This window comes from Apis cerana, linkage group LG13, assembly GCF_029169275.1.
Source record: "Apis cerana isolate GH-2021 linkage group LG13, AcerK_1.0, whole genome shotgun sequence".
NCBI classification, from domain to species: domain Eukaryota; kingdom Metazoa; phylum Arthropoda; class Insecta; order Hymenoptera; family Apidae; genus Apis; species Apis cerana.
In genome coordinates this window covers 7,370,664-7,385,020 of record NC_083864.1, presented here as the reverse complement: position 1 = coordinate 7,385,020, position 14,357 = coordinate 7,370,664, and the positions used below count along the sequence as shown (strand labels likewise).

Genomic DNA, 14,357 nt, shown 5'->3' with positions numbered 1-14,357 from the left:
TTTATCCTATTTTGATGATCGAATATCATTATCCTAAGTGCTTCGTCTTAAAAACGATAGTTGTTCGTGAGAAATATTAGTCCATTTATATGAATAGGTAACTTTTACACGTAATATTTTCAAAATTTATTATTTATTTGGCATTTGAAAATAATATTTGAATAAATAATGTGGCTCCAAAAATTAAAAAAACATAAAATATGGAAAATATTTAACGCGACAGATTTTAATTCATTGATGTTTCCTTGTTTCTTCATATGCGGAATAATTGGATATTTTCCTTACAAATGGAAACGTCCAGTATATTTATTTTCGAAAACTCGTTTCGTTATTAGTATATTTATACTGTTACTTTCCATTTTTATATGGTTTAACTTGTTTTACCAACTGAATTTTACTGATATAATAAAAAAAAACACAACAGAAATAATTCACGAAAACATGTACGCGCTTTTGATTGGAATTGGTATTATAACGATGCATTTTTTATCCAGTACACGATTGTGCATGATTCAAAACTTATTAAAGATTTCTTCCATATTATCTGAAAAAGATTTCAACGATTTAGCGAAACGGATTCACAAAAAGGACATTCTTGGTTTCTTATATATCCTTATTCATTTACCAAATTGTTTCAAGAACAGTATCCATGTGACTCTACGAAATGTTGCACATTTGTATATATTATTGATTAATTTTTCAGTAGATATGCTTTACATAAACTGTGTCTGGGTGTTAAAAGTTTGTTTTAAAAAATTGAATAAATGCATTTATAAATTGAAAAAGTTACAATTCGACAATGATCTACGAGCAGAGACAATTGTGCACCATGGGCAAAAAAATTCTTTGTTGCTAATAAAATTAAAACATTTAGAGGGAAAACATTTAGAAATCAGCGATGTCGTTCAATTGGTGAACGATACATTTATAATACATATTATAGTTTTGGTTATCACGACGTTTACCACAATTACTTTCAATCTGTATTTCTTCTTACTTAAAATATATTCACCTGAAACTGAAAACATTAAGTTATGGTTCATACCGAATATTGCTCCAGCGTTCTATTTTTTCATTAAATTTGTGATGATAATTTGGATCTGCGAGTCGACAACCAATGAGGCGAAGAAGATTAAATGGATTCTTTATGATGCTTTCAGCGATACGACTGATCCAATGGTGAGACGCGAGGTAAAAATTTAATACCAGTGATATATCGTGTATCTATTATTAAGATCAATTATAATCGATATCGGTAAAGATCTAAGACTACTTCTAAGAATTTTAAGAAACAATATTTATTTTCCTTAAATGATGTTTTTATTATTAAATTCTATTAATCATAAAATTACAGGTACACCTTTTTTCTTTGCAAATAATGCACAGGGACAACAAATTCACAGCAAAAACATTCGATATGAACAGTGTGCTGTTGGGACAGGTAAAATGAACATCACTCATAAAAGATCAATTTATTAAACGTAATATCAAAATCATACGTATTTTTATAGATTACGAAGGGAATTCTAATATACATTTTGATTTTGTTTCAATTTTTATTAAACTATCGTCTGTGTTCTTAATCGAAAAAGCAAGATGTTCAAAACACAGATGTTACAGCAAGATGTTATTCTGGGTAATATGTGTGTTCCCTTCATCGATTCTTTCGCAATTTTCTCAGATACAAAATATTATTATTTGTAATAATAGTTTTAAATTTGCACTGAATTATGTATACGTATTATTTATAAGCAATAACATGCATATATATAATGTCAATAAATTTATCGATATAAATTAGAAATATTTTTTTTGAATAAACTACTTAAGAATTTCTTTTTAAACATTTTATATATAAATTTTTCATATTTATCGACCACTATAATTAAAACTTAATTTTACCCTTTCAAATTCGTTATTATAAATAGATATAAGACACATTCGAAATTTGATCTCAACTCAGATTTTCAAAAATAAAAATAAAAATAAAAATACAGTAGATAATCATTATGGAAACGATAAAAACATTTCAGAGATATCAAAGTATCAACGATAACAATTTAACGATACGTTTTCAATCTAAATATCTCTAAATTTATTTTTGACGTTTGCTTCTGACAATGGATCGTTTGTATGAATGTAAGTTTCACTCATTCACTCGTCCAATTTTGAGCAAATCATATGTTGTCATTGCAACAAAATGATGGATAATTGCACTCGTGATAAAGGATTATAATCTATGGAAATTAGAATTAATTTTCTTTCGTTTCTTTCAATTCGTCTACAGAATAAATAATAATTATAATTGTAATAACATTTCATTTCGTTGTTTTTCATTTTGCAACCGTGCATGCAAATGTTAAAATATCTTGTTTTCGTGGTCGAGGTTCATGGCGCGGATGATTTCAATTTTAATCATAACGAGAACAAGGAACGCGGTGATTTCTCGAAGGAGAAATCAGAAATGTTATTCTTATTTGTTATATGGGGTGGAGTCGAATCAATCTATTCTTCTCAAGGTTAATGTCGAGATCAGAGATAATGCACAGAGGTAGTAGGAGTTATTTTCTGTTAAATACTATCACGTATCGACGACATTAATACCGTGAAATATGTTTGTAATGATAATTCAACGTTGTTATTCTACGCTAAGAATTCTCGCGTCAGTTAAACAGATCACCCAAGCGCACCTCTTTTTATAAAATGCATAACAAAATATTGGATCTGCCAAGAAATAAAATTTTCATATTTTCTCTATTTAGATATTATCATGATATAAAAGTTTTGTAAAACGAAATACTTGAAAATTTACTTTGTTTTTATAAGATATTTAAAATCGTAAAATCAGGTCATTTGAATAAATTTTAGTATTAAACGAGCATTAAACGATCTTCAAGAAATGAAAATAAAGTGATTTAAAAAAATTTTTTCAAAGTCATTTAATTTATGCCTTTGTCATTAGAAATAAAGGAAATACAAAAGTATTGGAGAATTGTAATTTGCTTAATAACGAGCAAGATATATCTATGTATACCGATATAACGCGGATTCATTCTGTTTATTTTCCAATCGTAGCTCCACCCTTTCACCCGGATCGAACAACATAAGTTGAACAAACAACACGTGATGACTCTTCAAATTTACCATTCCATTCTTTACCACTCGTTATGAAAACAATCGATGAAACGCAAAAAACGCGTCTTCTCTCGATTCATCATCAACTTTCATAAATCACGGCTAAAGATAAATGCATTAGCTTGGCCAAACACTTTCACCCATCAACAATAACTACGCAAAAAAGTTTGCCAATATTCCCAAGTAAACTCTCAACGCAATTCCTCCGATATATCAATGTCAAACTTGTTTCCGGAAACCACGTGTCGTCACCGTGCGCCCATCAACTAAACATCTCGAAAACGAGGAGACACGGGGTAAATGTGGCACGATCCTTTGACGAATCGAACCCCCGATTAACCCGATCGGCCTTTTAAACGATCAAGCTTCGTTCTTTCGTCTAATTCTGGCGGTAAACAAGCGGCGGCCGATTTGTCGTGTAGGCGATCACGCGACTGCGCGAGTCATCGCGCGCTCTGAGGCGCCGTCATTTATGACCGACACGCAGTTGTTCAGTATTGCGCCAACAGTCGCGCTGTGAACGTGCGTGTGGGGTATCGTTGGTCCTCTTGATGCGCCGAGTGTCGCTTTATCAGTTAATCGAACGCGGCAAATCGACGTTGTTCGATTAAACTCTTGTCACACGTGTCAAGAAATGTCTACGTTGCGATATCCAAGTTACACCATAGACTCGAGATTAAATTTGGAAAAGAGGGAAATTTAAGGGAAATCGATAAATTTTCCATCCCCCGGTTATCGTTCCTCGAATTCGAATCGTGCGAACACACGGTCATAGACGTGTAGTGTAGTTTTATGTAATGTGTGACCTAGAAAAAGCACTACTGACCGGTTCTGGAGCGATTAGATAAGAGGGGAAGCATACAGAAAAGCTGGAATTGTACGCTGGTGTATGAAATACCGCGAAACGGGCCAGTGGGAAATCTGACGTTTCATTGATACGTATATACAAGCCTCTATTATGCGATGTACATTCCATTTGCACGAGGTGAATAAAGCGAGAAGTGTATAAATACGTATACATATATATATATAAATAACGGATATATATACACACATATATATATGTATATATAACGGTTCCACGCGCGTTAACGCGGTACAATGTGTTTTTAACCGTTTGATGGGATTTCTCCAAGCAAGACTAAATCGTGGACAAGGAGTTGCTACGTGATGAAGTAAGTATCGTCGCAAGACGATTTAATTCATTCGAATATAACTAGTCCTCGTTTTAAAGGGGGAAGAGTTGATCAAGTTGCGAGTAGTTTGTATCGGAAACTATATCTTACGATAGATTTAAACGAATGAAAGATAATTTTGTATTTATAGAACGATACTTTGGATTCATTGTTCGAGCATGAAAAGTTAACGAGAATTTATGGCTCGCGAATTAGTCTATTAGACCACGATTCTTAATCATCAAACGACACTCTCGGTTCTCGTGATTTCATCCACGTTCATTTTGGTTGCGCAAAGTATGCGCAAAGCGGTATGCGATTGTGTTATTCCCTCTAACTATCCGTTTGAGCCGTTTAGCCGTAAACAGAACAAGTTGAGGCGGATTGCAAAACAAAGCGTTATCATAACATGAATTCCATCCGTTTCGCAGATGATCGATAAGATTTCGCCTCGACAACAAGTCGATGAACAATGCACCACGCTTTGTTTCTTACATCGTTCAAGACAAAGATGTTTTGAAAGTTAGCGTGAATCGTCTCTATCTCTCGCGCGAGCAAATATTTTCGTCCATTACCCATGACGTAGTAGAATCCACGGAGATAGATCGTTTCCAACGTGTTTCCATCTTTTTCTCGCGGAATACTTTTTATATCTATGTATCTCTAAATCTCGGTTCAAAGCTCATCTTTCTATTATGAAAATACAATTAACTCTCCGGTTCTCAGGGGATTGTTCGTGGAAGAATAAGAAAGGAAAAAAAAGAAGAAGAAGAAAAACGTGAGAAACGTTGGAAGGAATAAATGGCAATTAAAGAGAAGAAAAGGATCGTTTCACGGTTACACTTTCACATTGGGTTCGGCAGCTCAACCGTAAAAATGAGCCGTATTTTTCGGTTGACGACTTCCTACCGGGGAATGCGGACTCGTTGTGCCGCGAATAAAATTCGATTCCCCGTCATGGGAATCGGTCACTACTTTTTCTTGCCTTCTATCAATCTCGCGACCTTGCCACGACTGTCCTCCCCCCTCTTCTTTCACGAGGTTTCTCGACCGGCTACTTGGGAAACAACCGACCTTGCCTGTGATAGTCATTGTCACGGTGCACCGCCACGATACGAATCAAGTTGTAATAGTGCATTGAATGATTTGCAAAAAACTTGTTTGCTCGCGAGCCAATTGCACACCACGTCGTGCGCGTCGTTTTGTTTGCAATTATCATAAAGAAATCTTGGGACTTGTCGTTGATATCGAGTCTTGTCGCTCTAATGGCCGCTTCTTCTTTCTTTCTTTCTTTTTTTTTTCAATTACCGTTAAACCGGTTGCCTCGTCTCGTTCTTTTTTCGTTTTATTCGCGACTCTCGATATTCGTTTCTTCGTTATTGTTCGATTATTAATTGTTTCATTGACCGATCCACTCGATATCGTAAGGACTAGTTAGATAAGATTTATTCTAACGATAGTTATGTAAGTTCTTTCGCAATATTTACAAAACAACTCACGAATACAAGAGTCACGAATGCTTTTTATATCTGTACCGGACGTGTTCTCCAGTTTGTTTTGACGTTACATTACATCTCCTCGCGAAGATTCGTCGATGATAAGTCTTCGCGGATCTTCGTGCAAAAAATTTTCACGATTCGTCTTTCGTTGGAATTTTGTTGGAAAATAATCTTGATGCTGGTTTTGCCAGGCATAATATCAGCATGTTTTCAAGCCGCTAAGGCAGAAGGATGTTGCAATACAGGGGATTTATTGATTACGATATCAATGTATTCGTGGAATTCTGATGAATCATTTTTCGAAAGAAAACGATTTATAGCTGGAACTAAGTTTCTGTCCGCAAAGATTGTGATCTTTCCTATTTCTCGAGAAAAATAGATTTTTATCTCAATTTATAGGGAAAAGAAAAATTTTCCGTTTAAAATTAATTTCCCAATTTACATCGATCGACGAGCTCGGACGAATTATCCTATATTTCCTGACTATTATATTTTCTCATTGAATAACAAATGCAATTGGATCGTCATGCAGCTTTTCAAGTCCAAGAAGTCAGGGTCTCCGTCACACCATTGCATCGCAAAGATAAAATCGAATCTGGGTCGCAAGACTGTGCGGTGCCTCTATCGGAAACAACAAATAGAAAAGTCTTGTTCGTTCTAGCGGACCTGTTCCTGTACGAAAATTTTAATACTTGAAAACCATTACATTTTTCATGCATAAAATTAATCAACACTTTCAATCGAGAGAGAATTAATTAAAATTATCGTGTAATAAAAACTTGTAAATTATCTTGTAATAATCGAACAATTTGCTGATCTTCGTTTCGTGTTTGCATAAAAATTAGCATGAAAAAAAAATCTTGGTGGCAGAAAACTTTTGATAAAAATAATTTCAATTAAAAATAATGGCAGATCTTCTTTGAAAAATCACTTTGGAATCCAGATACTTGAATAGGATTAGAATCAGTTTACCTATAAAAAAAAAAAAAACAAAATCTATAGATCGAAATTCATATTATTAAATCTTTCTTATGACACGTTAAGAAGATCGACACGTAAACAGGTTCTTATTATTCCAATCAAGTAAAGAAATAAGTTAGTAAAACTGGTAAACAGAATTTCGAAAAAACTGGACTCGGATAGTTATTACGGCCGGATACAAGTTTATCACAATGTTTCATCGGTCGTATGGCCAGTTACGTCACAACTGGATTTTCCAAACAGCTTGTTGTTTATACGTCTTATATTTACATAGATCCCTTGATCCATGAAACTTTGTCAACCGTAATCTCGTTCGCAAATCTTTTCCTTCATATCGTGTCATCGTCCATCTTTTGCGTCCCCATTCGAATCTCGCGCGTGTTCCCACGTATCGAAGCTCTATTCTACGTAATCGAAGCTCTATATCGAAAGCGATCACTACGTTCCTTGATCTCACCCAGCGCACAAGGTTCGTTGCTATTCTCGTGAACAACTCGAGATGACGACTTGTGTTCGGCCGAGTTACCCACCGTGTCCTCCTTCTGTGGCGTTCACTGTGACTCACCACTCGATGACGGTGACGCTATGACGGAGCTATTTTTTGACAAGGAATCTTCTCCCTCTTAGGAAGAGGGAGAAAGATGCGGCCGGATATGAATCGAGACGCGCTTGCGAGAATTTACTCGTAGGCGCCAAGGCAATGCACGTCTTGCGGCTAAATTGGATGTGCATACATCTTCTCTGAAATTACGGAATTACGCACAAGTGATGAATTAAGCTCAGGGTGGGATATATTCTCGATATTCCTCGTACGTCCAGTTGTAGGAATATTTATCGGTCCGAATTGCGAGAAGTCGGTGAAAAATAGACGCGGTTCTTTTGTGAACCGCATAACCGATTGCGTAATCGGCCAATTTATTCCACGCTTTCACCGGTCTGAAAACATTTTCGAAGTCATTCAAGGATCGAGGCTACCGAGTCGTTGAGTAAAACGTCGACTTGGTTGATTCTTCGTAACGGTTGAGCAACGATAATAGGAAAATTTATGAAGTGGCTGTTATGGCTTGTTGTTGGCTTGCGTTCACCATAGATAAATAGAACATCGTCGTTTATTTGTCCGGATTGGCAAATAGAGTCGGTTAAATTGTGCGAGTTATTTTTTTCTCAAGCATTTCCGGGGAAGCCGGTTTCTAGAATCGAAATATCCAAGTCAAAAGTCTGGATTCCGCGTGTAGACAATTCGAGTGAGAGTGATAAAGGAAAATGAATAAAAATAGAGCGAAGTCGTAACGTTTTGCTTATGATGGAAAGTGGCTGATGAAACTAGTAGAAATGGACGCGTCATGATCAGACGCTGTACTCCTACTGTACTTCTGTGGGCGAACGACCCCTCCTTTCAACTCGCGTCTATTTTTACAGCTTACCTTTACTACGAAATTCACAAGACAGAGCTCAAAATTGTCAAACGAAGCAAATTATATTAAACTTTTGTCTTTCGACAGTTTCAATTATAATTTGCACAGCTTGTTAGACGAAAATCATTTGTTTTATATATATAGCATTTATAAGATAGTTGCCAAGATACGTTAAAAGTGGTAAATATTCCATCAAATTTTTATTCTATATAAATTTATTTTTTCAACCAGAATTCGTTTATTTTGAATCGACGTTATTCGATTTAAAGATTATTTTAATTTAATAAGATATATATCGTGATCGATTCAAATTTATTCCATATATATGTATATATATTTACTATATACTTTTGTAAATACACGAAGATATTTGAAAGACGTATGTGTACGCTTGTTATAGTTAAAAGATTAATCAATTCGAGATTAATGACCCCTAACGAACGTCCAACGCTACGAACAGCTAATGACGCAGCACATTCGTATTAAAAAAAGAATAGCGTTATATATACAAAACAGATACGGAAAATTCAAAAGTTTGAACTTAAAACCAATCGAAATCTAAATTGTATAAAATAATTATAAACCGAGCCTTTACAATTGGTTACAAGGATTTTGCAATCTAACGATAATTGCTCGCGTTCGTGCACGTTCGTGAAATGGACACATTCCTGGATCAATCGTTCCTCTGATTAGATTAGAACACGATTAGGCGAACGAATCTTGCGACGAACGGCCACCACTTTGCATCATGTTAACGAGCTACAATTAATAAACGATTTCTTTTTAACCTCTAAACTCGGAGAAAAGCATCGTGACCAACGATGACGTCGCGGAGATCAGCTGCTGCCCACGTCGTATTTCGTTTAGTCGACGAAAGCGCAAGCTGCGTCTCGATGGTGCAACCAACTGCCCGAGTTACGGGTCATAGATCCGTTTTATTATATATACGCTGTATATACACACACACACGTACACACGCAGTTTTCGCGTTGAATAGTGTATGCGAGAGACTCGCGTGTCAGGGACAGTGCTCACGTTTTCTCTGGCTGATTACAACGGCGAAGAAACGTACTTTTTATAGGTTCGTTACTATAGTTGGCGCGGGCTATGGTTAGAGTTGTTCATTAATGTGACGGCGGCCGGGCGCGAAACGATGATCGTTAAATTGGTACCGACAACCGCAATTATATTGTTCCGTTTGACGCCGCAGTTTTGCGGCCGATTACCACAGAATTTTGTAACGAACGATTCTTCAGGACTGAATGGAGGTTTACGGCGTAAATCGTCCCCGATTTCGATATAACTCGCGAGCGAGGGAACAAGACAGAGATCTTGTAATTTTTTTGTTTTTTCGTTTTCCTCCTTTGGCTCGCGTTACTCCGCATTACTTGGTGTTGAGTATTGTGTCGATGATAAAAACAATTTTATATTCGTAGATATAATTGGCGTATTTTTTCAGTGAAGTTGTTTCGACGTTTAGAGAAAAATAGTTTGTTGACTCTTTTCAAACGATGATCGACTCGTTCAACAATTATCAGGATCGAGGTCTAAGCAGACATAAGCAGTGTTCCCTTGGAGAATATTTCATCAGCTGTTCGCTGATATCATTCGATTTCTTCTCTTCCTCTTAGCAACCAAGAAATTTCTTTGAGAGAGTGCCTGGATTCTCGATCCCGAGAAGTGGCCTTCATCGAAATTAAATACCAAGGACATAGATCTACTTACATCAGCGAGAACCTTAAATATTAAACGAAACAAATTGATCATTTGATTCCACGATATTATCTGCAATGTTTTTTTCTTCTTCAAAAGGATATATTATAATTTACATTTGGAAATCTCAACGTTGATTACTGCTTATAGAATCTGTAAAAAAAAAGTAACCTCAAATTTTTCATCAGATAATTCGACCATGCGCAAATATTCCTTTTCATGTCGGACGAATTACGAATCATCCGCGTCCTTCGTCGCGATTTCGACGCAAATAATGCTCGTCTGCACGTGCGTTGCCGTTGCAGGGCGTCGTCGTGGTGCGCTATTCATTTATTTATCTCGTACCTCCGCATCGGTGCCACGCGCCGAGATTTCCGCGTCGCGTGCCAAATATTTTCGTGGATGTTGCGCCACACGCAAGATTTCGAGAATGCATATACAGGCCATAAACGAGCACGTTAGCTTCGAGCAACGGACGTTTACCTCGTTAGTTGTCGTTCGTCGATCGAAAGTGTTCCGCCTTTCCTCGCACGCGTGCCGATATACGGAGCGCGCGAGCCGAGACGCCATTGCAGACGTTTGCACAAAGCGGGTCGATGACTTCCACCCACCTGCCCATCGGGTACACTGTACAGTCCGTGCTTGGCCTTGGCACCTCGCGATCGGTCAGCTCGCCTGGCACGCGTGTCCACGTGGTTACCAATCCTGAAACATGTTCGTGCTTCTCTTTATTGGCTTTGCGGCACTTTGACCGCGTTCGAGAGGAATTCGAGTAGATGGGATGACGGGAGTGGGGTTAGCTTCGAACAACATTTGCTCGAGCAATTTCTTTTTCCGAGTTTTGCACAGTTCTTCTTTTTCTTTTTCTTTCTTTTTTTCTTCTTTGATACCGAAAAGTGACACGTCACGAGTTTTAATCGACGAGTCGTTTATACCTGCGCTGTTATTTCTGTTATTTCGGTGTAAAATTATTTTCAGCCGTTGCTTTGGCGAACCGTTCTCAAACTTATAAACTTGTAAACAAGAGTCGCATACAACTGTAAAAGAAAGTACTTCAGAATGCGCGTTTGAAACTTCCTCTACCTCTCTCATCTTCTTTCGAGAGATTTAGCAATTTAACTTTCACTAAATAGTTGGAAAAAAAGTAACGAAGCAACGATGATTGACCGGTTTCGAGCCATTTCGATTCTCAAACGCTTTCGACGAATTTTTACTCGAAAGAGGCTTCGAAGGAGAAATTCACAATGGAGTGTTCCATCATCGTTATCCGCATACCAACTCCGTCATTAGCATAAACGTAAAAGAATAGACGAGTCTCGGTTCGAAGCGACTTCGCAGCTACGTTTTCTAATTATACGTTTACGCGGTTGAAATTAGGGGCTAGGTGAGTTGGCCGGATCCAAGGATTTACTTTTCGTAAACGGGCTGGAAATATCTCTACTACGCATCACCGATATCGAGCATAATCGCGTGTAACGATGACGCGCCTTGCCTTTCAACATTCACTCTCGAAAATCCAGTTTCCACGATTCGATATAGTTGCTTTCGCGCGAAAATGAATTGCCCCTTGTTCGCGTGCAACGATCCAACGTTTCCTGCTAACTGTTGTAGAAAATCAAACGTTGCACATTGCACAGATGGATATGTACGATACGTTGGATTGGACCACGTGATAGCTAGCATGAATATAAAACTTGTTTACGAGCTCGTCGATGCAATTCCGTGGAACAAGTTGTTGTTGTACAAAGAGCCTTGATTTCATTGCCGTAGACGAGCGTGTAATGCGTGCACGCCAATGCTTCGGTCTTGGCATTCCGTGTTCGAGGGTCGTGATCGTGCTCGACAAACACGGAGGATTAATTAACAGGAATTTATACGAAAAGAAAAATTCCTTCTTTCTCTCTCTCTCTCGACTCTCTTTCCATTCTCTTCGTTTCAAACGCGGGAAATTTCTTCGAAGCGCAAACTCACGTGAATCGCGAATGATTTTCGTAGATTTCAGCTAATTCCTGTTTAACTTCGGATCAAGCGATTCCCGGAAATTCATCTATTCGCGAAATGATGATGAAGTTGTGATCGATCTATTCTACTCATTCTTTGAGATACGTGGAAAAGAAGTAACGTGATTGAAATTTATTATTCTTAGCTCTTGATATTTCCCTTTTTCTTGGTAAAAAAGAGCCTTCTATTGCGAGTGGAAGGCAGTAATGCTTTAAGGCATTCGTTAATCGTTGTTTTAATTGCTCGTGTTTTCTTCTCCGTTTAAATTCTTCAGCGTTGACACGTATATCTTGCATATTCCACGATATAAGTCTCAATGGAAACTAATCTCTCTTCGCTTGACTCGAAGCCAACTTAGCTTATCTATAAACTCAAATACAACGGTTCACTATTTCACAAATGTTTACTATTTCATAAATTCTTTCTTTTTAATCGAGTGTAGAGTAACTTTTCAATTTTCTCAATTTAAAAAAAAGTGTGTAACAATTGGCAAAAAAAAAAAAAGAAAGAAAAAGGAAAGAAAGAGAGAAAGAAAAGTTTGATAAAACTGTTCTGTCGGCTCGCAGAATAAAATAAATTTCAGAGATTGTAGACTAAATATCGATCGTGACAAGATCCACGCCAATACGATTTAATCCTTCTCAAACGATGATATTCTGGATTTGTTAAAACGTTGTTTATTACGGTCTGGCATTCCGTAACGTCTGCCTACGTCATGAGTAGCCATTGACATAAGTAGCCATTATCTGGTGCGTCAGAGAGAAAGAACGAAAGGGTTAATCGTAATGTCACAACGTTACCAGAATATATAATGATTTACAAGAAGCGAGATAAAGGTGGTGATAATCCGGCAGTGAAAAATATCGATCCCATCTTATCTTTGTTCTGGTTTTATCTGGTGGCGTGGGTAGCTCGAATCAATAAATCGAAACGCAACGTGTTCTCCCTGCGAAAAGTTATCTGTGAATACAGGAGATGCGTGCACATTTCATTTCATTTCAGACTGTCTGAAAATATTTGGAAAATAGACAAAGAGATATGCGTGGAACAACGTCGTGGATATTGATCTTTTAATACATAATTGATAATTTGGAATTGTTAATTTGGAAAATATGGTTTCTTTCACGCGAAATGTTAAATTGTAAAAGATCGATGTTGCATTCGGGAATTCAGGAATTTAGATTATAGCTTTTTATAGGTGGTACAAGTTTAGTTAGAAGAGATATAGTTAGATGTGTAGAAACTTTATTTACTCGAAAATTGAAGGAACAATTTTATGATCCAAGTAACATTGGACATTTTATGCCAACTAGTTCAGAGTCAAATAAATTAAATGTATTTTTATATTTTCGTAACCAGTCAGGTTTATATATTTTTATCAAAGTATATAAAACAATGTACTTTATACAGCTTGATTTTTCAGATTTATGGATCAAGTTATATTTATCTAACATTTTTTTTTCTTATTTTCATTCGCATAAAATATTCTTGCATCCATTACATTGGATAAAATTGAAAAGAAAAAAAAAAAAATCAAACGAAACGGAATAATCTAATTCGACATAACATCTCCAACGGTTAAAATTAACTTTAACGAGAAAAAAAAAAAATTGCAGACGCATTCTTCGAATTCTCAAAATCACAACAACACATCTCATCTTTAAATATGTATTTTCTTAGAATCCACGAAAAAACTATCTGAATATTTATGCACAAGCGGTAGATTTCTCTTTATACATATTTTTTGTGGAACAAATTCTGAATCGAATATCCAGACAATCACGGGGAATTCTACGTCGTTTGTAAAAAAAAAAAAAAAAAAAAAAACCAGTTTATCACAAACACTATAGGTTTCTGTTAAAATGTGTTAACACGTATTTTAAACATCGTACGATTTCGATTGGGGGAGTAGAAACTTGTTTATCGACTTGATCGCGTAAAAACAGTTCGGAAACGATTACGTCGATCCTCGATGTAAAAAGATTATTATTCAAGAGACGAGCGACAGGACGTATCTGAGACGAAATACCGACTGGTTTTCACGACCACCGGCCAAGATTTTCGAGACGACCCCGTTACTTGTGCGATTCCACGGTTTTCTTGATCGCGGGCAAGGTTAACCGGTCAGTGAGCTCATGAGCAAAACCCCTAAATCAAAATTTAAAAGATTGTAATTTTTCTTTCTTTCTAACTTTTTTCTTCTTTCGAAGAATTCGATCTTTTTCAGTTTTTCGAAAATAGGATATTTAAACTAAAACTAAACCGTTAAAATAATACGTAAATCGATGTAAGATATAATTTCTATTCAAAGAATAAGATAGGATATTTAATCTATACAAAAAGTTCTAGAAAATTTCTAACTTTAGAGATTTACGCGTATATATATATATATAGTATTTGAAAATAATCAGATATTGTAAATATTAGATATTACATTA

General features: G+C 36.4%; 2 protein-coding genes across 2 annotated transcripts in view; both read left to right on the top strand.

Moving 5' to 3' along the window:
- The first annotated feature begins 168 nt into the window (after positions 1-168).
- Positions 169-1,853, top strand: LOC114577311 (uncharacterized). Its single transcript, XM_028665902.2, has 3 exons — positions 169-1,191; positions 1,355-1,441; positions 1,512-1,853. The coding sequence occupies exons 1-3, from the start codon at positions 169-171 to the stop codon at positions 1,581-1,583; spliced, it is 1,182 nt and encodes a 393-aa protein (XP_028521703.2). The 3' UTR covers positions 1,584-1,853.
- LOC107996213 (receptor-type guanylate cyclase gcy-4) overlaps positions 1,288-14,357 on the top strand; it is a 30,641-nt gene continuing 17,571 nt past the window's right edge. Inside the window, exon 1 of the mRNA XM_062083953.1 lies at positions 1,288-4,310. The gene's annotated coding sequence lies outside the window, so the exon portion shown is untranslated. The remainder of the gene's footprint in view (positions 4,311-14,357) is intronic.